Here is a 25,589-nt window from a genome sequence, read left to right on the forward strand (position 1 = left end):
AAAAAAAAAAAAAAAAAAAGAGAAAGTTAAACTCCCAGGTCCTTGGAAGTTCAAATTCCCTGCCTTTGGGAAAGTTCCAACAATTAGACCCTGAATCCACATCTCTCACTGGGGTATTCAAGTCACCCTTACAGGCTTCTGCTGGTCTGCTGGGGACAAATCAGGGAACAGACACAGCCTGACCTGTGATTTGGTGGTGACCTGTGAAAGGCAACTGCCAGGGGCTGGAGAGATGGCTCAGAGGTTAAGAGCACTGACTGCTCTTCCAGAGGTCCTGAGTTCAATTCCCAGCAACCATATGGTGGCTCACAGCCATCTATAATGAGATCTGGTGCCCTCTTCTGGCATGCAAGCATACATGGAAGGAATACATAATAAAAATAAATAAATTAAAAAAAAAAAAAGAAAGGCAACTGCCAGAGGCTAAGGACACGAAACTGGACATCATGAATGCCACAAAGACGCCAGTCCACCCCCCCTTAGCAGTCCAGAGTAAGACACAGAAGAGTACCTTTGCTTTGCGGGTCCATCCATCCCTTTATACAGTCCCTGTCGGATTTACATTTTGCGCTGGGGCTGGTGGGAAACTGCGGGAGGAAGGGCAGGAGAGCAGAGAATGAGTATTGCATCGCCAAGATACCACAAAGCCCTGTGCACCGGTGGTCACTGCGGCATCCGGGCGCCAGGAAGTGAAAACAGACCAAATCCATCAGTGTGGGACAGAACAAAGAAAAGGTGGTTCACTCATATGTGGAGCGTGTGCGCGTGCGTGCGTGCATGTGCGTGCGCGCATGTGTGTATGCCAAAGGTCAATGTCAGGTGTCTTTTTCTGTCACCTTCCGTTTTGTTTTTTGAGACAGGCCTCCCACTAAGGCTGTAGCTCCCCTGTTTGGCTGGGCTGGCAGGTCCAGCATCAAGGTGGATAGGAAATCCATCCATCCATTTGCCTCCCCAGGACTAGGACCACAGGTGCGCACAGCTTCAGTGTGTATGCCGGGGATCAATCTCGGATCCTCATGCGTGAATGGCAAGCACTTTAATGACTGACTCGTTTTCCCAGCCCCCATATGTGGAGCCTTGGTCTGCCAGGTCCTGACACATGCTATGTCATGGACCAACTTCAAAACAGTGTGAAAGGCGCCAGACACAAGAGGCCGTGTCCGGTACGGTTCTATGTATAGGGTTGTCCTAGATAGACAAATCCCCAGAGAGGGAAGGCAGACTGGTTGTCCATGGCTGTGGGGAGAGAGAGATAGTCACTAATGGGGACAATTTGTTTTGGGTGTCAAAGTTTCCTAGGGGGCATAGGAAATGTTCTGGAATTAGGTGATTATGATGATGGTCTGCATGATGTTGCAAAATAGAAATCACCAAATTGTGTATTTGGAAGCCATTGGTTTTAGAGTGTATGGATTTTATCTCAAAAACAAGACTGAATAGAAATGTGAACAGCAGCCGTCACGACAGCCAGGAGGCACTCTTAGGGACGGCTTTTGGGGTAGAGAGTAGGTGGCCCTGGACTGAGAAGCTGACAGAGAGCAAGGTGTAGCAGGCCACGTGGGAAGAGAGGACACGGCCAGCACACTCCTGCCTGAAGAAAATGGGTCAGCTGTGTCTGGGGCTGAAGGACAGAATAAGGGAAGAGAGAAGAGGACTGGTTTGGGTGTTTGACTTCATGCAGCAGGTCGAATGGTGAGTCTTAAGAACAAACACAGGCGGGCAGGGCCTCTGCTCCTTGTCACCCGGGCATTTGTTTAGTTTAGTTTGTTTGTTTTTGAGACAGGGTTTCTCTGTGTAGCCCTGGCTGTCCTGGAACTCACTCCGTAGACCAGGCTGGCCTCGAACTCACAGAGATCTACCCGCCTCTGCCTCCCGAGTGCTGGCTCGTTCATGTCTTTTTCTATCAGGGCGAGGCTCTAGATACCCTTGGGTTCTAAGAGAGCGTTACCTTGGCCGAGTCATTTCACTTCCTCTAAGCTGTGTTTGACCGTCTGTTAAAGGAGGGTAAAGTGCTTTGTCTTATATGGATGCTAAGAAGGTGGAAACACGGCTTAGCATGTAGTCCTTGCTCAGTGAATAGTTCCCACGGTTTCCAGACTCGGTTTCTCTTTACTGCCTGGATTGCTTTCTTTCTGTGGCCCACCAGGCCCCTAGGTTCTTCTCTTGGTAACCCCTAAATTCAATTATGAATCTTCTAACTGCAAATCCTCGGTCACATCCCTATATCCTAACTACCAGCCTGACTCATAACAGGTCTTTATCATCATCGTATGAATGAATGAATGAATGAATGAATGAATGAATGATGTACTATGGCTCTTGGGTGGTTGTGTAATTTTCATTATCAGCTATGAAAGGAACTCCCAGGAAAGAAGATACACCAATTCTTTTTTTTTTTTCTCTAAAAGAATTCTAACATTAGTTTTTTGATTGCTGCATGGGTTGGGGAGGTTCTCGATCCCTCTCCTGGCCCATAGATAAGTGGTTCCCTGGCTGTGTGATCACAGAACTAACACGGTGCCAGCTCCGGGTTTACATCTTCTTCTGCCTTCTTGGCTCTAGGGTCTCTGAATGCAGTTTGGAAAGTTGGTCGCTCTTTTGGAGGAGGCACGCGGGAAGACTCCAAGAAGAGAAAAACTCTTGAGAGTCCCTGGAAGTGAAGAGGTGCCCAGCACTGAGCCTCCAAATGATGCTAACATGCTAATGGCAGCTTCTTTGCAGCCGCAGCTCTGAAAGAACAAGGCAAATCAGCCACCCAGCCGAGCTCAGCCCACCGCGGAACTGCAAGACTAAACCAAGCTGTGTGAAGTCCCTCGGGTGCACGGGGCGTTTAAAGAGCTGGAACAATCCATACATAATCCGGTGCACACTAGGGCTCAGTCGCAGTTACTGAGATGACCAGAGATACTGGGAGTATTGACCCGCCAAGAGGGGAGGCACAAGGCCAGGTGGAACGACCCAGGCCAGACTGCAGTATAGGCTAAACTCCCCTCCCCAGGCTCCTGTGGTGCCCCCCAGGCTGGCAGCACCCCATAGAGGCTCCAGTGAAATGTAAAATAAATCACACACAAGCCAGGAATCATGCTGTGAGCTACACAGAAAGCCGGTGAAGGCAAGTGCGGGTATTCACACAGGCCCGCCCTTAGACTGGAGCAAGCAAAGAGCTCTTTCCCAGAATACATCTCCCCCTTGACCACTCAGAGAGGGCCCCCTACTCACCTCGGGACAAAGCTTCTGTTCTTGGCCTTCTGACTTGAGGAAGTTTGTCATCACAAAGAACGAGTTCCCCTGCAGAGAGACATGGAAGAGCAAAGGCCAGGGCCTGGGGGAGCAGAACTCCTTAAGCTAAGTGCCTGCCGGGGGGTGGGGGGGGTGGGGGTGAGTCTTTGTACTCTTGAAGCCTCTAGAAATCAGCCGTGGGCAGCACGGACTTTGCCAAGGGCTTAACATCAAAGCTGCAGGAGCTGTCTCACCAGGCAAGGGGGAGCAGCGGAGCTTTCAAATGTGGGGAGCAGTCATTTTCCGAGCCAACCTCACAAGCAGCAGTACCAGTTTTCCCACAGTAAAATCCCATTGAGACTCTGGAGAGCTGGGGAAGTGGAGGTGGGGTGTGGGCTGCACCCTGGGCAAGCTGTTCGCATTTCTCAGGGCTTAATGGAAGGCCACCGGACTTCCCACTACCTGGGCAATCAGTGGCTGTTATGGTTTCTAGCTAGAAACAAATAGCAGCTTGGGCCTGATGGTTTTGCCAAGTGCTCTGGCTCCCCAGGGTTGCAAATGGGCTCTTTTGTTCCTCCCACCCCCGTCTGTTCCTAACTCCTCGGCCCCTCTTTTATTTCTCCTTTTTTGGCTAAGTGCTTCGCAGACTCAGCTAGCCACACAGCTCTCCGCGGCCTGCACCTTTTCTCTTTGTCACAAACCCTCTTTTTAGAAAGAGAGGTGGTTTAGAAACCACCTCCTGGGGACCTTTTCAATGCTAAAAGGTCACACCAGCAGTGCGAAGACAAGCGCTCCTCCCTTCTGAATCCTGGCTGCGCCTGCCTGCCGCGCGGTGGCCCTGCCTCTCAAGCCACTTGCGCTCCAGCGCCAGTGAATCAGACCGCATTTGGAATGTGCCAGGAGGCGCTGCTATTTCGGGCAGCCCGGTAGGACTTGATAAAGCAAAGATGCATCTTCTTTGAGCTGCTGGATGTGACCCAGTTTGGCAATTTTTAGGTTTTCTCAGTTGGGATTTTCGCAGGTTTTAAATAGGGCCAACGTTTTTCATTTCTGTTGAGACAGGGTATTATGTATTCTAGGCTGGCCTCAAACTCACTAAGCAGCTGAGGGTGACCTTGAACTCCCAATTCTCCATCCTTGACCTCCTGGGGCTACGGGCTTGTACTGCCACTGGTTTTAGGTGGCACTAGAGATTGAAACCAGGGTTTCATGCATGTTAGTCAAGCATTCTACCGTTTGAGCTAGATCCCTAGACCCTAACCAACTTTTTTTTTTTTAAATGAGGCTCTAGACCCCTAAGTATGGGGAAAGGCAGCGGCCAGGGATGAGTCCTGGAGTCAGTTGCCTGGTGCTCACCTGCAAAGGGAAGGTGTAGTCTGCAGTGTCAAAGATGTTGCGCTGTGACTTCATCTCCCCACCCTCTGCAACAACCTCCGTCACCTCTGCGATCCCTTTGACCTTGGTGTGCACGGAGCTGATAACAGGCTCCTTCCGCTGGTACAGCTTGTCACTCACCAAAGCAAAGCTGAGGACAGATGAAGAACAGTGGTTTTCTCACAGCCCCGGGCAGTGGTTTGGGCTGCAACCTCCGGGGTAAGGGTGGTGGAAGCAGCTTTCGTTCTCAGCCTGCTTGCCCAGCGACCTGCTTCCTCGTGCCTCTCCCTCTTTGCAAACCGGGACCAGCAGCTGCACCTGTCCCCACCCCCGTTAGTATTACCCACTGTAGGCAGAATTCCGACTCAGTCCCGTTCTTGGGTGGCTGAATGGCTCTGCCCCAGGGTTCAGTAACACCTCAGCTCTGCTTGCTCTTATTTCAGGTCATTGGATTTTTGTTTTGTTTTGTTTTTTTGAGACAGGGTCTCTCTATGTAGTCTTGGTTGTCCTGGTATAGACCAGGATGGCCTTTGAATTCACAGAGATCCTCCTGCTTCTGCCGCTCAAATGCCGGGATTCAAGGTGTACACTGCCACACCCAGCAGGTCTTCTCATTTATAAGAACTCTACAGGACAGATGGACAGTTGCCGGGGAGAAGAAATGGGGAACGGCAGTTAATAAGTACTTTATTTCCTTTAAAGATGACAAAAATATGTTGGCGGATAAAGGCATTTCCTATATAATACTGAGCACGTGTTAAATAGCACCTGTCTGTTCACTTACAAATAAGCCCTTTATTCCTTTCTCTTTAAGAGGTCAGTTTTATGCTATATGAACTTTACCTTGATAGGTAAGATAAAAATCACACACCCCTTTAATCCCAGCACTCAGGAGGCAGAGGCAGGTGGATCTCTGTGAGTTTGAGGCCAGGCTGGTCTACAGAGTGAGTTCTGGGACAGCCAGGGTTACTCGCAATGATGTCTACTGGGGGGAGAGAGTGGGATGAAGGATGAGTTTGCAGGGAGTGGAGCTGGGTTAGTATGCTTTGCTTCGTCAGTTGCATGGTAGCACGTAGGTCTTACTTTATGCACCGTACATGTTAGCGTTTCTTCAACTGTGATTAAAGAAGAAAGAAATTGGTCCAGCGAGATGGCTCAGTGAGTTAAGACGCTTGTGACAAGACAAATAAAGCTTGCCTGAAGATCAGAGAGTAAAACAGTCACATTTGTCAGCCATACAGGCCAGGCAAGTGGCGGCACACACCTGTAATCCCAGTAGCCACACTAGGTAGCCATAGAGGTCGGGCGGTGGTGGTGCACGCCTTTAATCCCAGCACTAGAAAGGAATATAAGACTGGAGGAGACAGCTCTCAGACACAGTCTCATTCTGAGATTCCTGGAGGCAGGATCACCATTTCAGTCTGAGGTAGAGGTAAGAGCCAGTGGCTGCCTGCTTTGCTTTTCTGACCTTTAGGCTGAACCCCAATATCTGTCTCTGGGCTTTTATTATCTTATCTGACGACCTGGGTTTGATGCCCAGAACCCACATGATGATGAGAGGAGAGAACTAACTTCCAAAAGTTGTTCTCTGACCTTCGCCTGCTCAGCATGGCACCCACCCAAAATGCAAACAGTTAACTAAAAAAGGTGCTGGTGCTGGAAACCAAGATTCAGGACCCACTCAGCACCTGCGGTGCAGTGTAGGGTAGAACGCTGCAGGCAGAAACAAACAATTACTAGTTCAGCCTCACTCCAGCCTCAAAACACAAGCAAAACACTTGCAACAGCCTCCTGGAAGAACACATGCTTAGCTGTTCGGTGGGGAGCTCAGCCTGATGCACCATATCCCTTCTAGAATATGCAACTCAGGATCAGCTTACTGGAATCCAGCCCTGTCAGTTATGAAGGCTTTGCAAACACATGGACCTTTGTATCATAATGAACATGAAAATTCTTTTTTGTTTCATTTGTTTTGGTTTTCAAGACAGGGTTTCTCTGCATAGCTTTGGCTGTCCTGGAACTCACTCTGTAGACCAGGCTGGCCACAAGCTCACAGAGATCTGCCTGCCTCTGCCTCCCAAGGGCTGGGATTAAAGGCGTGCGCCACTGCCGCCCTGTGAACATGACAATTCTATTAACACTTCCTAGAGATGCATCGAAAGAGAAAAGAGGCAGAGACTGCAGTATCTTCCGCTTTAGGAAGAGCAGTCTAATGGTCAATCCAGTCACAAACTCTTGACCTTGTGCGATGACTCAAGAGAAGCCAGGCTTCCCCTCTGGGTCATCAGTTCAGTTACAATTCTCTAATCTATAACTCTGATGACTATTAGCTCTAAGAAACTGATGGGCAATGCATCCAGGTGTATTCAAAGCCTCTGGAGCAAGCACAGTATTAAGGAGCCAGGTATCTAGCTGAGCCTGGTAGAGTAGGTAAGACTGAGAAGTGGAGAAGGAAGAGTTGGAAAACATGGCAGGCACAAGAGACCTGCAACAGGAGAGGCCAGGGCCCTCCAGAGACCCTTGCAGACCAGTCTGGCCAAAGAGGAGGAAATGGAGGAGCCCGGATAGAGCAGAGGTGGAGAGAGAGCTTTGGGGCCATGGAGCCCTGAGACTGGCTCTCACCTAACTCACCAAATGTAGATTCAGAGGATCACCAGAAAACTGTTCTTCAGAGTCCCAATCCATACGCTGTGGATTTGAAGGACTTTCACAGATTTGTAGCTGCATAACTGGCCCACTGGCACCATGATGAGAAGGTTCTCTGAGCTCCCCAGGAAGGAAGTGCTTCTCAGCAAAGTCTACCTGTCTCCTATGAGGAATGCCTAAGTTCCGAGCAAAGGTAACTCTGAGGTGAAAGACAAGCTCTGAGGAGACCTGCCTTAACGTTTGTTTAATGTACCGCTAGCCTGGGGCCTCGCTCCTGCCTTTGCTGCCTGCACATCCTCACTCATGTTGCCAGGAGCATTCATAGGAGCCTCTTCTCCCAGCAAAGGCACTTGCTCTGCCTGAGGAGAAACGCCAGGTCAAAGGGCAGGCACATTTATGGCTCAGTTCTTTGGGTCAAACTACAGAAATCTGCATTGTTTCACGCCAAGCAAACGTGTACACCCTGCCTTTCACCAAAGTCTTGACGGACAAAGGGCATGGTCGCATGGTGTGGCTGAGACAGTGAGGGGTCTAGGCGGCACCTCGGGCATCGGCAGAGAGACGAGGATAGACGCCCTCTGAGGGAGAAGGGCACCCAATGGAACTGTGACGTGATTACACAAAGAAGGGGGCCAGGCAGGCTTTCCCTGTGGTTGCGAGCTGGTGCCAGTGCAGGTGACTTGACGGTGACGGTGGTGGTTTTTCATTCATGCCACCACTTTCCCCCCTCCCCCATCTCTTTTCCATCTGCATTTAAATACAATTTCTCATCTTAAAAAATAAACCCTCCCCCCATCCCGCATTCTCCCAGCACTGTGCAGGGCCTGGCTCCTCCCGTGGAGCCCCGTCTTTTGAAAGAGTGAGTCACCACATCCATTTCCGCACCTCCATTCACTCCTCCACCCACTCCAGTCTGGCTCCCCCCCCCCCCCCCCACTTCTCCAGTGCTGCCCCTGCCAACTCACTCTCTCCAAGTCCAGCAGACATGCTGCAGCTGCCATGGCCGACTCTGGTGACCACGGTCCACTTCCTTCTCGTTCTTCCCTCAGCCTCGAGAAGCCTGCGTTCTCCTGGCCTCTCCATCTCAGAATCGCTCAGAAACTTCTGCATCTCCCTGCCACTTGAATGTTGGTACCACTTAGGGCTCTGTTCCAAGCTTCTTGCTTTCATTTTCCTGCTGATCAGTTGAAGATGTCCGTGGCTCCAACCACCATCTGTCTATAGACTGGTGATAGGTAATCTATCCTAACGCTCTGAAAGCGAATACCTACACAATCAGTATGCACAGTTATGAGCCTCATACCATTCAAACTCAAAGCCTTAAGCTCTGAACTTAGCCTTTGACCCCGATTGTTTTTTTCTCCTGAACTCACTAACTCCAGAAAGGCATCCACCAACTTCTCATCAGTGGCCCAAGTCAGAAGTGAGGCACATTCTTGACCCATTCTCTCCGTAAGGGTCATACATGGTTCATTTATGAAAGCTGCCCAGGCAGCCAACCCCTCTGCTCCACGGAGCCCCAGAAGAGGCATACCCACGGCTTCCAGTGTCCACGGGCTGGTGCTAGTGTCTCCGAGGGGAGGCCCAGGGGACTCGCTCATCCATCCTCCTCCTCACACACCTGTTAAATTACATGTCCTATCACTTGAGCTGTGCAATGGAGTGCAATCCTTCCACTTGGGTGGTAGCAGGTAGCAGTAGGAGGTCAGTAGTTCAAGGTCAGGTGCAGCTACGTGTAGAGTTACTAGAAACCCTGCTCAGAAAAATGAAATTAAAGAAATTCTACTATTTTATCTCCCTGGTATTACTGATATTGCTAGGCTCCACCTATCTTCCACCATTGTCGACTCCTTAATACAGATCACCATCAGCTCACAGCTGGGTGATCCAATACTGTTTGATCTCCTGTCCTGTCCTGTCCTGGTCCTGTCCCCTCCACTCTCCAGTCTGAGCATGAACTCTGGATGAGATGTCCAAGTTCAGTGTCAGCTCTGCCTCTGCCTGGCTATATGACTTTGGTCACCAAAGAGATTTGTAAAGGTTGTTAGACAAATAATATGATCTGTCACATGGCCGAAGACCGTTCATTGGATACTACACAGTCAGGAAGCAGACTGCTCTAGGAAAAAGGTGTCTATGGACCATTGTGAACTCACAAACCCACAGTCTTTCTCGGCGGCAACCAGGCACCAGGACCTCAGCTGCAGCTGTCCCCCAAATGAGCTGGATCCCACCAGTTCCCCATCCTGTAGCATGTTCCCAAGGGTGGCCAATCCTGATCTCTGGCAATGGTACCTTATCAGGGAAGAGTCTAGACACATGACCGAGGACTTTGAGATATGAGATTACTAGGTTATTTGGGTGAGTTCCAAGCGCCCATGTGTTCCTGTCAAAGAGGCAGAGAGCAGCCTGACAACGCATGCAGAGAAAAGGAGGCATTCTGAAAACGCAGCAAATAGGGAACAGAAGAGGCTGCCTCCTCTTCATGTTTTCCAGCACCCTCAAGATAAAGCTCAATTCTGTCCACAGGCTGAGCACTGCTGGTTTCTGCAGTCCCCTGGGCCTCCCTTTTGAGACACGGAAACATCAGCCAGATGCTGTTAAACCATAGCCCAGTGCTGTATTAACAGCCAGGGAAGCTGGGCTGGAGTGGACACCAGAAGCCATGGGTATGTACCAGTCCTCCCAGAAGCCTCTGCTGTGGCACCATGGAGCACAGGGGCCAGCTGCCTGGGCAGTTTTCATAAATCTAAAGAGAAGGGGATTGTGTTCTCTTTCTTTCTTTTTTTCTTTCTTTTTTTCTTTCTTTCTTTCTTCCTTCTTCCTTCCTTCCTTCCTTCCTTCCTTCCTTCCTTCCTTTCTTTCTTTCCTTCTTTCTCTCCTTTTTCTTTTCTTTTTTTTTTCTTTTTGAGATGTGTTTCAGATTTTGTTTTTAATGTTTTGGTACTAGACACAAATAAAAGGATATCACAACAGAAGTAGACAGAACATTCTAGCTGCTTGCTCAGTATCTCTACCAGTCCTGACCTCTCTTTGCTGTTGCATGGGTCAGACAAAGGCATCCTTATCCTCAGGACGCTGAGCCATTTCTCATCATAGCAGGTCCATCTCAACTTGGTCCACATCTCTCCAACTCCACCGCCCCATTCTAGCCCATCCGAGTGACTCCAGCAGCCTCTTAGTGGCGCTTGTACCCCATTCTTGTCGTACCACAAGACCCATTGCCCTGCACAGTGTCACTGGAGCCTTTAGATACAGCAGTCAGATGGTTCCACTCCCCAGTGGCAGACAGGCTCTTCAGAGAATCACAGTGGAGCTCTTACCGCCCTGGCTCCTGCTCCTCCCTCCTCCCTCATGTCTGTCTTCGCTGCCTCTCTGGTTTGTTTTCTCAGTCTTTGCAGCTACCAGCCTTTGGGTCCTATGTGTCACGTGGCCAGATTCTTTTCCTACAGGGTCCTCCTCCTGAGTAAGCCTTTCTAACCCTCCAGCTGCCCCAACTCTATCCAATCATCCAGGGCCAAGGTGATGAGCAGCACGGTTCGTGTCTCCTGGAGCCGTAGAGACGGCACCTGGCTTGGGTTCAGGGTCTGGTATCTTCTCCACCTCCCTCATCACACCTGGCAATCACAGGAGAGGCCAGTCTTCCAGGTGGGAGGCTACCCTTTGGGGAACAGCCAGTCAGCCTGGGATTCCAATTTAAATACCATACATAGCCGGGCAGTGGTGGCACACGCCTTTAATCCCAGCACTCGGGAGGCAGAGGCAGGCGGATCTTTGTGAGTTCGAGACCAACCTGGTCTACAAGAGCTAGTTCCAGGACAGGCTCCAAAACCACAGAGAAACCCTGTCTCAAAAAACCAAATAAATAAATAAATACCATACATAAAGTACAGGCACATCCTCTCCCCAGCAAAGGACAGCCTGGGGCTTCAAAGGCCAACACCATGTGCTGCTGGTGGAGGTGGGCTGGGCCAGGGGGAGAAGCTGTCATAAATGAGATCAGCCCTCTCAGATGAAGTGTTTCTGAGATCCATCTCTGGGAAAGAGGAAACAAAATTCACAGTAGAAAGAAAATATCTTTTACCTCTCTGCCCCTAAGCGTCCTGTGTCTTCTCAGATTACGGAATAAAATTCAAGATGGTGACATTACAGATGGCTTGGTTCAAACAGTAGCTCCCTGGTCATAGAAAACCAGAAAGAATAGCACTAGTGGGAACCAGCAGTTGCTGTGGGCTCCTGCTGGGACTGAGGTAGGGGCTAGCCTTGGCAATAGCCAGAAGCATAGTCACCACAGCTCTTTCAGGGCTGAGGCTATACAGATGAAACAGAACTGCAAACAAGCCCCAAACTCTCTGGAGATTTCTGACTTGTTTATTATTTTTATGTACGCGTGTGTGCCTTCGTGAGTTTATGTGTGTCCTGTGTGTGCAGAAGTCTGCCAAGGCCACAAGGTTTCAGACCCCCTGGAACCGGAGTTACAGGTTATTATGAGCCATTATGTCGATGCTGGGAACTGAACCCAGGTCGTCTGTAAGAGCAGTTAGCGTTCTTAATCTCCAAGTCACCTCTCCACCACAATCTCTGGCTTTTGAAATGACCTTATAATAAATGTTCTGTTTTTGCCTGCCAGCCTTCCTCTATTCTCTCTCTCTCTTTCCCTCTCTCTCTTCCTCCTTACTCTTAACTGCGGGTAACTACACTATTGAAATCGCTCTCTCCTGTGGCATCTGCGGGCATTTAACACGTGCAAGATTTGAGTCCACCACATGAAAGGAAAGAGTTAATGTTTTTAAAGATTATTCATTTATTTATTTATTTAACTTTTTGAGACAGGGGCTCACTATCTAGCCCTGACTGACCTGGAACTTGCTCGGTAGATCAAGCTGTCCTTGACTCACAGAGATCCACCTGCCTCTGCCTCTGCCTCCCCAGTGCTGGGATTAAAGGCGTGCACCCCCACACCCAGCTGATTTACTTATTTTTATTTTATGTCTACGGTTCTTTGCCTGCACTTACTTGTGTGCAGCTGGTGTGTGCAGTGCCCCTGGAGGCACAGGGTTTCTCTGAAACTGGAGTCACAGGTGGTCGCCAGCCACCAGGTGGGTGCTGGGAACTAAACCAAGGTTCTTAATCTTTGAGCCATCTCTCCAGGTCTGGAACTAAGTATTGTCTGACTGATCTGCTTTGAAGGAATCGTGTGCTGGACAGGGGTAGTGGTGTACACTTTTCATCCCATCTCTAGGCAGAGGCAGGCTGGTTCCAGGCAGGCCAGGGCTACACAGTGAGACCCTATTGCTAAATAAATAAAACAAGGAACTGTGTACTGGACCTAATAATGCCACAAAGTCACATCGCCGGAAGAACTGTGACACCACCCATGTACTGACACACAACGAACATTTACTAACCAGTACTCTCTGCCATATTGGTCCTGCGCTAGCTGGCAAAGGAGCACCTAATATTGTAATTTTGGCATATGTCTTGCCAATTATATTTATTGGATAGTAAATACACAGAGCAAATATTAGCACCCCTAATAATAATAACCAATTATAAGCCAAATGAGGACTTGCAAAGTGATATATAGTTCCCTAATAGCTTTGTTATTAGCTCACTTAATAGTCTCAATCATGATTGTTCCCATTTTATAGATGAGAAAACTAAGATCCACAGAGCCAAGGAGGTTGGGGAAATGACTCAGTTGGTAAAATGCTTGTCACAAGAGCACGAAGACCCACAATCTCACATGAAGGCCAGGTTTGGTGGCAAGCGCAGTGCTGGTAAATCAGAGAGAAGGAAGCCCCTGGAGCTAATTGGCCACCAGCCCAGCCAGATGGGTGAGCTCGGGTTTAGGAAGAGATCCCGTCTCAAACCGTAAACTAGAGAGTAGTCCAAGAACAGATCTAAATATCAAACTGTAACATCCACACACATCTGTGTGCACACGCACGTACAGATGGACACGTTCAAAAACATGCACATGAGAGAGAGAGCGAGAGAGAGAGCGAGAGAGAGCGAGAGAGAGAGAGAGAGAGCGAGAGAGACAGAGAAACAGAGAGAGCGAGAAAGAGAGAGAGAGAGAGAGAGAGAGAGAGAGAGAGAGAGAGAGAGAGAAGGTTTCCTAATCCACATTTCTACATATCAAACCCAAGCATGGTTATGGTTACTATGAGACTCAAAACAGAGGATGGATATAAAATACTCCTTCTGCTCATGAAGATGGTTTTTTAGAAATAGCTACCAGATATGGTTCACTTGCATCACAGCATGATAAGGAATGCACTTCTCCTCTAGTTGTCCAGAGGTTGTATGAACTAACACAGAAACAGAAGCAGGCTGGTTAAGTGATTTGGCCGAGAAGATGTATCCAGGATTATAAAACAGGCCCCCTTTGAGCTGGAGAAGACAAGCATAAAGACCCAAATTCAACTTGCTGCAACCTTGTAAAAGTTGAGCATAGCAGCAGGTGCCTGTAATCCCAGCACCAGGGAGGCAGAGGAGGATCCAGGCACTCAGTGGCCAACCAATCTGAGCTTCAGGTTCTGGGACGAGAGCTATGAGGAAGTTGATCTCTGGCCTCCACACACACTTATGGGGCCACGCTCCCGCTCAGTAAACCACAGCACACCACCTGCTGTGTCAAAAGCTCCATCATTAGCATAGTTAGAGAAACACAAGTCAGAACCACATTGAGCAACCACTTCACAGCTGCGAGGTTAGTTACGATCAGAAAGCCACAGTGTCGAGTATTGGTGAGGATCCGAGAGCGGAACCCCGATACTCGGTGCTGTGGAAAGGTGGAGCTGCTGGGCCAGTCTGGCAGTGCCTCCCAGGGTGGTGTGCAGTCGCTGCCATGAGATCCAACAAGGCCCCTTCGAGGTAAACCCAGCAGAAATGAGGGCATAGGTCCAGATGACAAAATTAGGAAGAACCCAACATCCATCATCTGATGAATGGATAAGTAAAAGCAGTTTATATACAGGGGACTGTCATCCAGCCATCGAGTGCATACAGCAATAACACACGTGATAACGGAAATGAACACGGACCAAATGCTATATGATTCTGTTTATATGAAATGTCAAAAACAGGTGAATCCATAGGAACTAAGGGACAGAGGTGAGGTTGAAAATGATGGCAGAAGGTGGAGATTCCTTTTGGGTTGATGAAAATTCATCATTTTTTCCCCTCGGTTTTTCAAGATAGAGTTTCTCTGTGTAGCCCTGGCTGTCCTAGAACTCGCTTTGTAGACCAGACTGGCCTTGAACTCAAAGATCCACCTACCTCTGCCTCCACGCCTGGCTGAAAAAAGTTCTAAACTTATTTATTTGTCTATTTATTTATTTACTGCCATTCAGCTCAGTGAACACACTGAAAGCCACAGACATGGACACTGTAAGTCAGGGAAAGTCCAAGGTACACACTGTAACTTCATAAACTGTTTTTTTTTTTAAAAAATTTATTTATATTATGTATACAATATTCTGTCTGTGTGTATGTCTGCAAGCCAGAAGAGGGCACTAGACCTCATTACAGATGGTTGTGAGCCACCATGTGGTTGCCGGGAATTGAACTCAGGACCTTTGGAGGAGCAGGCAGTGCTCTTAAGTACTGAGCCATCTCTCCAGCCCGTTCATAAACTGTTTTAAAAGGCCCCCTTGGTGCTCCAAAATGACATTTCCAAGCCTTGCTCTATGTTTCTTAAGCACAAGGATGACTCAGACTCACCTGGGGAAATCCCCACCTCCTCTCTGGGAGCCCAGGGTGTTGGTCTGTGTCTCCCAGGTTCCTCAGGCATGCCCTGCCCTGCTCATCCTGCCAGGCCTCTGCCACAGTTGAAAAAACGGAAGGGAGGCCGATAGCCTGCTACCCTTCCTTTGTGGCTTCCTCCGGCTGCAGCCAAGGGCAGCTTCTTCCTACTGTTTCCTCCCAGGCGCTGTTGAGAGCGTGTTTCAGATTTAACAACCACATGGAATCTAGCAAGTGCGCCAGCAGCTGCGCCCTGGGGGTGGTGGTGCTGTCCAGTGCTGCCGAGATCTGTCCATCCCACGCCCCACTTACCTAACATAAGAAAAGACGATCACATGCAAGACCCACTTAATGGTGCCATAATTCACACTCTGGATCCGGGTGACTTTGTTTGTCTCATACTGCAAGACGTCATTCCAGCTGCAGCAAGCCGGCATGGTGGCAGGCTCGCTCTCTGTTCAGGCTGGATATTGGCTAGACCCTCCCAGGCTAGACCACAGCAAAGACCCAGGTAGGAACAGTCAAAGAAAACGTTTCTTAGCAGGAACATTTAACTTCCAGTTCCTCCAGTGACTGCCGTGGGGGCGGGTCCTGGCAGCTGCCCCAAATGTGAGTGGAATAAACAAGAAGCAAGTCTTACAGGCCTGGCTGGCAGATGACCCCGCCCTGCCATCCTCCCCCAGACGCCCGCACAAAGATGGTGTTCAGAAGATAGGCATTTTTAAAATTCCCCCTCCCCCTTTTCTTTTGTTCTTTTGAACCCATTCCACTTGGGAGAAAGCGGGCTGCCCTTCAGAAGTCATAAGACCCTGTGTGACTCAGAGAGGGGCCTAGATACTTCCATCGCCTCTAGCCCATTAAGACATATCCATTTTGGTTTCTCTTGTTTGTTTGCAACAGGCTCCCAAGCATCCAGGCTGGCCTCAGATTTGCTGTTTTTCAAGGATGGCCTTGAACTTCTGACCCTCCCACTCCCACCTCCTGAGTGCTGGGATTATAGGAACGCGGTACCACACCTCACAGAAATTGCCTGTTTGTTTCCTACAACCCTTTGTTCAGTCCACGCGCAGACGTGCACGTGGGCGGGGTAAATGAATGGCGGCTTTTGTCCTTCCCCACTCCTGGCAATACGCAGAGGATGGTGGGCGGGATCAGATTCAGTATGGGTAGACTATATAAACACTGCATCTTACTCCATCCTCTGGATCCTGTCCTGCACCGTGCCCTGGGCGGTCAACCCATGACTTGGGCCAGCCAGTGGCAGACCACCAAGAGCCAAGCTACCGCCCAGCAGAAGTCGCTCTCTTGACCATGCCTGACGGAGACCAGCTGCTGGAGGACCGAGGATGTTGCCAGACAGGAGAAGAGTAGGGTTCCGAGGAAAGTGGAGTTGATTTTTTTGGTTTGGATTTTGTTCGTTTTTGTTTTGTTTTGAAACAGGGTCTCCTGTAACTAATTCAGGCTTCTTTTGAACTTCCTAAGCAGTTGAGACTGACCCTGAACTCCTAATCTAAATTCTGGGATTACAGTGGTGAGCTACCATGCCTGGGCTGAAACCCCACTGGGCAGGCTGAAGGAAAGTATGGTGGATAAAATGGGCAGCTTCTGACCGGGTTGCACAGCAGAGCCAAGACCCCGCATAACAGACATGACTGGCATTGAACAATGCACCTGCGGAGCCCTGTGTCTGAGGCTCTGTGGATATGGCAGCTGTTTCTCTGCCTCAAGACTTAGGATCCTCCAGGCACAAGTGGACTGTTTCATTCTGAGAGTCTGACGTCAGAGGACAGTGCTCCTCCTGAGAAAGAAGCAAGGGTGGCTGGGGTGTTATGGCTCGCTAGCTAGAAAGAGCAGAAAAGAATCTTCTCTCTGCAGCCAGCTCGACCCACTGCTGTCTTTCCATGGCGATAACTGGTCAGGCAGATCCGCACATTTCCAGTCTGAGCTTGTACTTTCTCTTCCCTATGATCTCCATCAAGGCTGCTGCCCCCACCCCTGCAGGCTTCAGTTCAAGAGACTGGCAGGCAGGGAGGCCGGGCGAGTGTCCCAGCCCTCTCCATTACTTGGGAGCTCTGGCTTCATCCTTTAGGCTTGGGAGTGGTAAGGGCTTCCCTTTGTTGCCAGCCTTGGGTAGCACACCATCTGCTTTCTCCTAATTCTGTCTCCACCTTTGTTCTGCGATTGGTTTCTTTGTTTGAGGATGTCAATCACATTACCAAAACTCTAAGGAATATAGCAGTCTTTATCTGTAAATAGAATAGATGGGGCCAGTGAGATGGTAAAGCTGCTTGCCACCAAGCCTGATGACCTGAGTTCAATCCCCAGGACCCAAATAATAGGAGAGAACTATTGTATGCATACACAGACACACATATGCAGGAATGGTCAAGCACACACACATACACACACACACACACACACACACTCCAAAGATGAATGTAACAAAAATTTTAAATAGGAGATATACAAGGTTCCCATTAGGGCAGTAAAGTCTGGTGGTTAGAACTAGAGGACTAGCTGCCTGATTTCCATTCCTGGCTATACAATATAAAAATACATATAGCCAGGAACTGAATATATATATTTGAAATCAACTCTGTGGCTTTGGACAGTTCTGTTCATGTCATTTATTTATTCATTTATTCATTCCCAGGAGCACAAAGAACTAGTGGATATAGCGATGAATATGTGTTAGGTCCAAAATTGTTCATTCACTAAAGAATGGATCAAGAAAACATGGCATGCTGGGCAGTGGTGGCATACACCTTTAATCCAAGCACTCGGGAGGCAGAGGCAGGCAGATCTCTGTGAGTTCAAGACCAGCCTGGTCTACAAGAGCTAGTTCCAGGACAGGCTCCAAAGTGTAACATGAGGGCCTGCTTGTTGGGTTTTCTGTCCTGCCACCAGGTCCCACAGCTGTTTATCCCCAAAGAAAATCACACAGAGGTCTCCAGAAGATTATAAACTGATTGGCCCATTAGCTCAGGCTTCTTATTAGCTCTTGTAGCTTATACTAACCCATTATTCTTATCTATGTTAGCCACATGGCTCGGTACCTTTTTTAGCAGGGTAGGTGGTCACATCTTGCTTCTCCAGTGGTTGGAAGCCCATTCCTCCCAGTCCTAGAATTCTCTTGTTCTCATCATCCCACCTCTACTTCCTGTCTGGTGGACCTGACTATGCTTCCTGCCTGGCCAATCAGCGTTTATTTAAAACATGATTGACAGAATACAGACAATTATCCCACACCACCAAAGCTACAGAGAAACCCTGTCTCAAAAAACAAAAACAAAACAAAACAAAAAAACATGGCACATCCAGATGATGAAAGAGTATTCAGCCATAAAAAGGGATAAAGAACAGATATGTGCTGTAACTTGGATGAGCCTTTGGGGATGTGAAAGAAAACAGAAAAAAAGCTACATCTCATAATTCAATTTCCAGATATGCCTGGAACAGGCAAATCATTCTATATTTTCTTTACACCGCCCACTGAATATCGCCCATGGGTATTCCATGGTCTTTCCTTTCTTTGGTGTTCTATATTTTAGCCACCACTCCACCCCATGAACGCTGTTGTCCTGGTTAGGGTTTTATTGCTGTGAAGAGACACCATGACCATGGCAAATCTTATAAAGGAAAACATTTAACTGGGGCTGACTTACAGTTCAGAGGTTCAGTCCGTTATCACCTTGACAGGAAGTATGGTGGTGCACAGGCAGACACGGGAGAAATATCCGAAAGTTCTGCATCTGGATCAGCAGGCAGCAGGAATAGCAAGAGACACTGGGTCTGTCTTGAGCATTTGAGACCTCAAAGCCCATCCCCAGTGACACACTTCCTCCCAGAAGATTACACCTCCCATAGTGCTACTTCCTGGTGGCTAAGCTTTCAAATCTGTGAGCCCATGGGGCCATTCCTTTTCATGCCACCACAGCTATTCTCAATAAGATTACTACTACTTCTCAGTGGCCAGATTTGCGAACGTATGTCTATTTTTTATTTTGCTTGGCCCCTTGGACTCATTCAGCAGCATGGTTACTTATTTAGTACTTCTGGGAATAATTTCTCCCCTTGATTTCTATGACACCCCTGGTCACATGATATCCCTCTGGGGCTCTTAACATGCCATGACTCTCTTCTCACACATCAGATCCAGCACTTCTATGCTTCTGTCGGCACAGGGCAGACTATACAGCCATTACAAAGCACCCTCTTGGCTTCAAATAACGGTTTCTTTCTCGTCTGTGCTATGCATCCAACGCTAAGGGAACAGCCTCATCTTGAACTTTTGAGTGAGAACTCTGGAGTTCTTGAAGCAGCAATTAAAGACTGGCCTAGAAACAAAGCACTCACTGCTGCTTGTCGGGCATTGGTCAAAGTGATCACTTGGTCCCACCCATCCGCGAGGAGCCACGGAGCTCAGTGCTTCCCTGCGTCCCTGGTGGACACAGAAACAGAAGCTGCAGAACTATTTGTTGAATAGTTTTGATGACTACGGCACTCCGTCTGTCCTTCCATCCGCCTGTCCCTCTCTCCCTTCCTCCCTCCCCATATGTTGTTTTAAGAATTACAAAAAACCAACCGACGGTGGTAGCGCACACCTTTAATCCCAGCACTTGGGAGGCAGAGGCAGGCAGATTTCTGTGAGTTCGAGGCCAACCTGGTCTACAGAGCGAGTTCCAGGACAGGCTCCAAAGCTACAGAGAAACCTTGTCTCGAAAAACAAAAATAAATAAATGAATTACAAAAAGCCAGGGTCTGGAAAGATGATTCTACGGTTAAGAGCACTTGCTGCTTCTCCAGACAAGACAATTTCAGTTCCCAAAAACCACGTTGGGTGGATTACCACTGTCTGTAACTCCAGCTGCAAGAGATCTGACCCTCTTCTGACCTCTGTAGGCACTTGCATGCACATTTGGGTACATACAAGCAGACACACGTAAAAATAAACCTTTAGTTAAAAAAAAAAACACACCAAAGTTTGTACCTGGGATGTGGCTCGGTGGTAGAGAGCTTAAATAACTTGTGTGAGCCCTTTGCTTGTCTCCAGCAGGGCTTTCTTGTTTCTTTTCTCTCTTTGTAAAAAAATTTATTATTGTTTGTTTGTCTGTTTGTTTTGATTTTTTGAGACAATTTTCTCTGTGTAGCCCTGGCTGTACTGGAACTCATTCTGTAGACCTGCCTGACCTCGAACTCACAGAGATCCGCCTGCCTCTGCCTCTGAAGTGCTGGGATAAAAGGTGTGCGCCACCAGCCAGTTATAGGAGTTGATCTTAATGGGAGATATGCAGGCACGGGAAAGCAGCAGAAGGGGGGAATTAAGATGTTAGCATTGGAGCCTTTCAGAGAATACGCCAGCTAGAGAGGAACACGGCCATTGGGATCTGTTTGTGAACTAGAAAGCCGGGTTGTGATGTAAACAGGGGTTGTAGAAGTTAAAGGGTGACTTTCTTAGAAAAGTGTGTGTGTGTGTGTGTGTGTGTGTGCGTGTGTGGTGTGCGTGTCTGTGGTGTGTGTGTATGTGTGTGTGTGGTGTGCGTTATGGTGTGTAGGTGTCTGGTTACAAGTTGCTGAAGGCCCAGTTTCTTTAGGGGAAGCTAGGGGAGGGGTTTTCTCTGAGAAACAGATTGACTGCGATGCCAGCAGGAGTCAGCATCTCCCTGCAGCTATGAGTGTCGGAAATGCGGCCCGATTTCCTGAGAACTCTTAGACAGGAAACTGAAATCTCCCTGTCCTGAGGCTGCTCTTTCAGTTCCATTCCGCTGGGCTGTGTCATTCTGTCTCTCTGGCACTCACTGGGTGTCTATGACATGGGATTTCTCTGCTTCTCACTCACACACACACATACACACACACACACACACACACACACACACACACACACACACACACAAACACGGTTCTTATTCAAGTGCGAGTCCAGATCCACTGGATTCCAGGATCCCAGGAGAGTAAATCTGATTGGTTCTGCCACCTCTCCCTGATCCATCAACTATGCCTGTGGGCGGGGCCACAGGACCTTCCAAAAGAGGAAAATGAAAGATAGTTGTGCTGGGTGGTGGTGGCGCATGCCTTTAATCCCTATGAGTTTGAGGTCAGCCTGGTCTACAAGAGCTAGTGCCAGGGCAGGCTCCAAAGCTACAGAGAAACTCTGTCTCAAAAAACCAAAAGAGAGAAAGAAAGAAAGAAAGAAAGAAAGAAAGAAAGAAAGAAAGAAAGAAAGAAAGAAAGAAAGAAAGAAAGAAGGGACGGAGGGAGGGAGGGAGGGAGGGAGGAAGGAAAGGGTGGAGCAAGGTGAGAGTTGTTGTGCTTCTCAGAATAGACCCGAGGCCAGGACACCCCAGGTCCCCTCTAGAGTAGAACAGCTCTGTGGCCTGTCTGAGCCACCTCCCAGGACGGTAAGGCTGCATGCCCACCAGCAGGGACTGGCCCTCAGCTGCTTCTGCTTTCCCTCCCCCCAACCTCTGCCCCACTTCTCCATTATCTTTCCTGTTGTCCCTCCCCAAACAAACTACTGGCTCTAAAACCCTTGCTGGTGTGTGTGTCTTATGTGACTTAAGAGTCTGGGAACCTCGGTGCAGCAACGAGTAAGGCCGACAGGGGGGGCCTGCAGCAGCCGGAGGACATCAGACCTTGAGAAGAGGCAAGTGGGAAGGGAGGAGGAGAGGAGGCACTGCGCTCCCAGAAGCCAAAGGAAGAACTCGGCTCCAGTGAGCCAGTGGTTATAGACCATAAGAGCAGGGACAGAGCTAGGTCGTTAAGCAACACTAGATAAACTGTGGAACAGGACAGGGCCATGGCCTGAGCAGGGTGGGAGTGGAGCTATATGTAGGACCCAAGCACCCAGCATCTGGGTTGAAAGAACTTGCTTCAAGCAGAGTCTGGGGAGGACTGTCGTCCAGCCAAGTGGTGTGGGGGTGGCTGGAGACAGGGACTGTCGTCCTTGAACTCATCAGGTTCGAGGTGTTTAGCTGAAGGAAGTGAGGTGGGATCACCAGAAGCAAACCGGGTCAGCTACACAAGACGGGATTCTTTCTCTTTAAATGCTTGCGTTTGGCATCGAGGAGAAAACATAACTGGTCATGCTTTGCCATAGCTCAGCCAATGACGTCATCACCGATGCCTCCATCTCCCTGTCTAGTGCTGGATTCTCCTCCTTAGTTCAGGTTCTTTGTTCCTGTCAACACTGACGTGGCTTCTCATCGATGGCCAGAGTCTCTCCCTGTCCCTCAGCACAGTTTGCTGTGGCTGCTGAAAATGGTGCCAAGTGGTACCTTCCCCTCTCCATGTCTCCTCTTGGCTTTCGCTCCTTTTCACCCGAATTCAGATGAATTAGAGCTTGCTACTCTGATGGCAGAGGCTAGGAGGAAACTCTGGATTTAAACATGCTTTTCCTTAAATAAATAAATACGCTTTTCACTGAGTCCCAAGCCTCTCCCACATACAGCTGTTTTTAAAAATAAAATAAAATAAAAGCTTGAAGCATTCAGTTACACTAACCACATGTGCCTAGTGGATCCCCTTTTAGAGAGAGAAGAGGTAGAGGGTTCTATGGGGTCGGTCGGGAGGAAGAGGAGAGTGTCCTGATAGGTCAGCGATGAAGGGGAAGGCGGTCCCAGGTCAGGGAGCCTAGGGGTCAGGGAGGCAGAGTAGCCTAGGGGGTGGGGAGGGGAAGACACAGGACTGGGTGGCGGGATGGGAGAGCAGAAGATTCCGTTGTTGCTATGGTGAAGGAGGGGAGAGAGCCAACAAGGAGAACAAGAATTCCAGGGTGGTGTTGGAAACTGGAGCTCATGAATTTGTATTGCAACAGTCTGGGTGACTGCACAAGTGACAGGGGTTGGGCCTTCCCCCAGTACCACCCAGCCACCCCTCAGTGCTTGCCGACGGGTCAAGTGACTCTTAGGACTTGTAGCCGTTGGTACCATCTGGGTCTTATGGGCATCTATGGTGGTTCCTGAAGCTGTGAGCACAGCCCTAGGAACAGATCTGCTTCTCTTTATACAGCCCTGGCTGTCCTGGAACCCCTGTGTAGACCAGGCTGGTCTTGAACTCACAGAGATCCACCTGCCTTTTCCTCCTGAGTACTGGGATTAAAGGTGTGTGCTACCACGCCTGGTTTTTCATTTTATTTTGTGTTTGAGACAGGGTCTAAAGTACCTCAGCCTACCCTCAAACTCCCTATGAAACTGGGGATAACTGCAATTTTTTGACACTCTGAGGTCCCACCTCCCAAGCACTAGAATTTTAGGCATGTGTCGCCACATTAAGCTTGACTTTATTTTTATTGGCACATGTCTATGTAGGCCAGTGCACGTGTGTGGAGATCGTAGGACAGCCTGTGGGAGTTGATTCTTCCCTTCTAGTATGTGGGTCTGGGGAACAAACGCAGGTTATCAGACTTGGTAGCAAACCTCTTTAAACCACTGAGGATCTTGCCCCATCAAGCCATCTTGCCTCGAATTATGTTCAGGTATACAGTGCAGTCACATCAAGTACACACTCTTTGTCATCAACCATCGCCAACATCTGTTTTAGTCTATTACTGTTGTAATAGCAAAATACCTGGGATTAGCAATTTATAAAGTCCAAGGTCATGGTGCCTGCATTTGCTTGGCATCTCCGGAGGGCCTTTGGCTGCATCAAGTCGTGGTAAAGGGCATCACATGGTCAAAAAGCAAGTGTACGTCTTGGCTCTCTCCCTGACTCTTGTTACCAGCATCTTTCTATGTCGGCAAACTGACCTCGACTCCTGACCCTCCTGTCTCAGCCTGGTAAATGCTGAGATTACAAGTAGGAGCCTCCATACCTAACTGTTTTGTTTTGTGAAGGCAAGGTCTCACTCTGCAGTCTGCCTTGGCCTCACTGTGTAGCCCAGGCTGGCTTTGAACTTGGGACAGTCCTGTCTCAGTCTTCTGAGTGCTGAGGTGACAGGTGTGAGCCAACACACCCAGCTCCGACCTTTAATTCCTTGCAGTATAAATAGCTCCTAGAGGAATTGCTAGACCATATGGTAATTCTATATTTAAGCTTCTGTGGACTGGTGGTGCTGTTTTTCGTTTAATCTACCAGAATATCCACACATGCCTGACAGCACCTCCTTTTTAACCCCAAAGCTGCACTCTCAGGGAAGGAAACACCCTTGTATTAGTGAGCACCATTAAAACTGAGCTGAAAAGACATTGGTTTGGGGGCTGGAGAGATGGCTCAGCGGTTAAGAGCACTGTCTGTTCTTCCAAAGGTCCTGAGTTCAATTCCCAGCAACCACATGGTGGCTCACACCATCTGTAATGAGGTCTGGTGCCCTCTTCTGGCCTGCAAACATACAAGCAGACAGAATACTGTATAAATAAATAAATAAATAAATAAATAAATAAATAAATAAATATTTTAAAAAAAAAAAGACATTGGTTTGATTCCAGTCAGGCATTCTACCTCATAGAACATAGGGGAAGGCAGCATGAAGTCATACTGGATAGATGACAGTTCAAGGTGGGAGGGGAGGGAGAGAATGGCAGAAAGAGGGAAGAAGAGGAAGGAGTGAGGGAGAGGCTGTGATGTAAGCAGCTACCAGCTTCCATCTTCCTTGAATAACCCCAACAGAGACTTGTGCCCAAGCAAGCCTGACCTAATTGTGACTTTCCACCAAGTCCCATCCCCCACCATTCTTCCTTAGCATAATAATAAATCCTTACTGTGAGACATAGCCTTACTGTCAATTACTTACAATCAAACCACACGAACTCATTCTGTGTAGACAGACAGCACCATTCTACCAGTGGCTTGACTTTCTTGGGCCTGTGCTGTGGGCCTTCATCAGGGAAGTCTCAAGACCAAAGGGACCAGGCTGCAGCTAGGAGTGAGTTCCCAGATGAGGAAAAGGCAGGGTCAGCAGACAGGAAGCAAGATGAGAGCCAAGGAACAGGTCAGGGAGCTAAGCTCAGGATTTTTTCTGTAATTCAGGCTCTCCTGTCCAACTCATTGCTCTCATTAAAACTTTTCTTCTCGCCGGGCGGTGGTGGTGCACGCCTTTAATCCCAGCTCTTGGGAGGCAGAGGCAGGCGGATCTCTGTGAGTTCAAGACCAGCCTGGTCTACAAGAGCTAGTTCCAGGACAGGCTCCAAAACCACAGAGAAACCCTGTTTTAAATCCCCCCCCCCAAAAAAAACTTTTCTTCTCACTGCCCATCTTATCAAGTCAAGTCATTTTCTTGGTGCTTACACTCCCCCCCCAACAGTCCCCCACTTAGCATCTACATGCCCCTGCCCCTTGCCTTCCCTTAAGCTCCACCCACCATGTCTCTGGTTAAGTGCCCCCTGGGGCTGTCATTCAGGAAGAAAGAGCTCTGATTGCCTGATTCTCATTAAGGGAATTGTGAGCTTGTTAAGAATAAGCACCATGCTTGAAGTCCAATGAACCACAACTGTTAACATGATGATGGTGGTGGTGGGGATGATGGGGATGATGGGGATGATGGGGATGATGGGGAAGATGAGGATGATAATGGGGAAGATGAGGATGATAATGGGGAAGATGGGGATGATGGAGAAGATGGGGATGGGGATGATGGGGATGATGGGAATGATGATGATGGTGGG

At 48.8% G+C, this 25,589-nt stretch overlaps 1 protein-coding gene across 1 annotated transcript in view; it reads right to left on the reverse strand.

The window, feature by feature from the left end:
* Nucleotides 1-15,556, reverse strand: part of P2rx7 (purinergic receptor P2X 7) — a 39,521-nt gene extending 23,965 nt beyond the window's left edge. Inside the window, exons 1-4 of the mRNA XM_005344512.2 lie at nt 15,301-15,556; nt 4,576-4,744; nt 3,220-3,288; nt 512-587 (exon numbers count right to left, since the gene is read on the reverse strand). Coding sequence (XP_005344569.1) covers nt 512-587; nt 3,220-3,288; nt 4,576-4,744; nt 15,301-15,425 — 439 coding nt within the window. The 5' untranslated portion in view covers nt 15,426-15,556. The remainder of the gene's footprint in view (nt 1-511; nt 588-3,219; nt 3,289-4,575; nt 4,745-15,300) is intronic.
* Nucleotides 15,557-25,589: the final 10,033 nt, after the last annotated feature.

Source organism: Microtus ochrogaster, chromosome 2 (assembly GCF_000317375.1).
Source record: "Microtus ochrogaster isolate Prairie Vole_2 chromosome 2, MicOch1.0, whole genome shotgun sequence".
NCBI lineage: Eukaryota > Metazoa > Chordata > Mammalia > Rodentia > Cricetidae > Microtus > Microtus ochrogaster.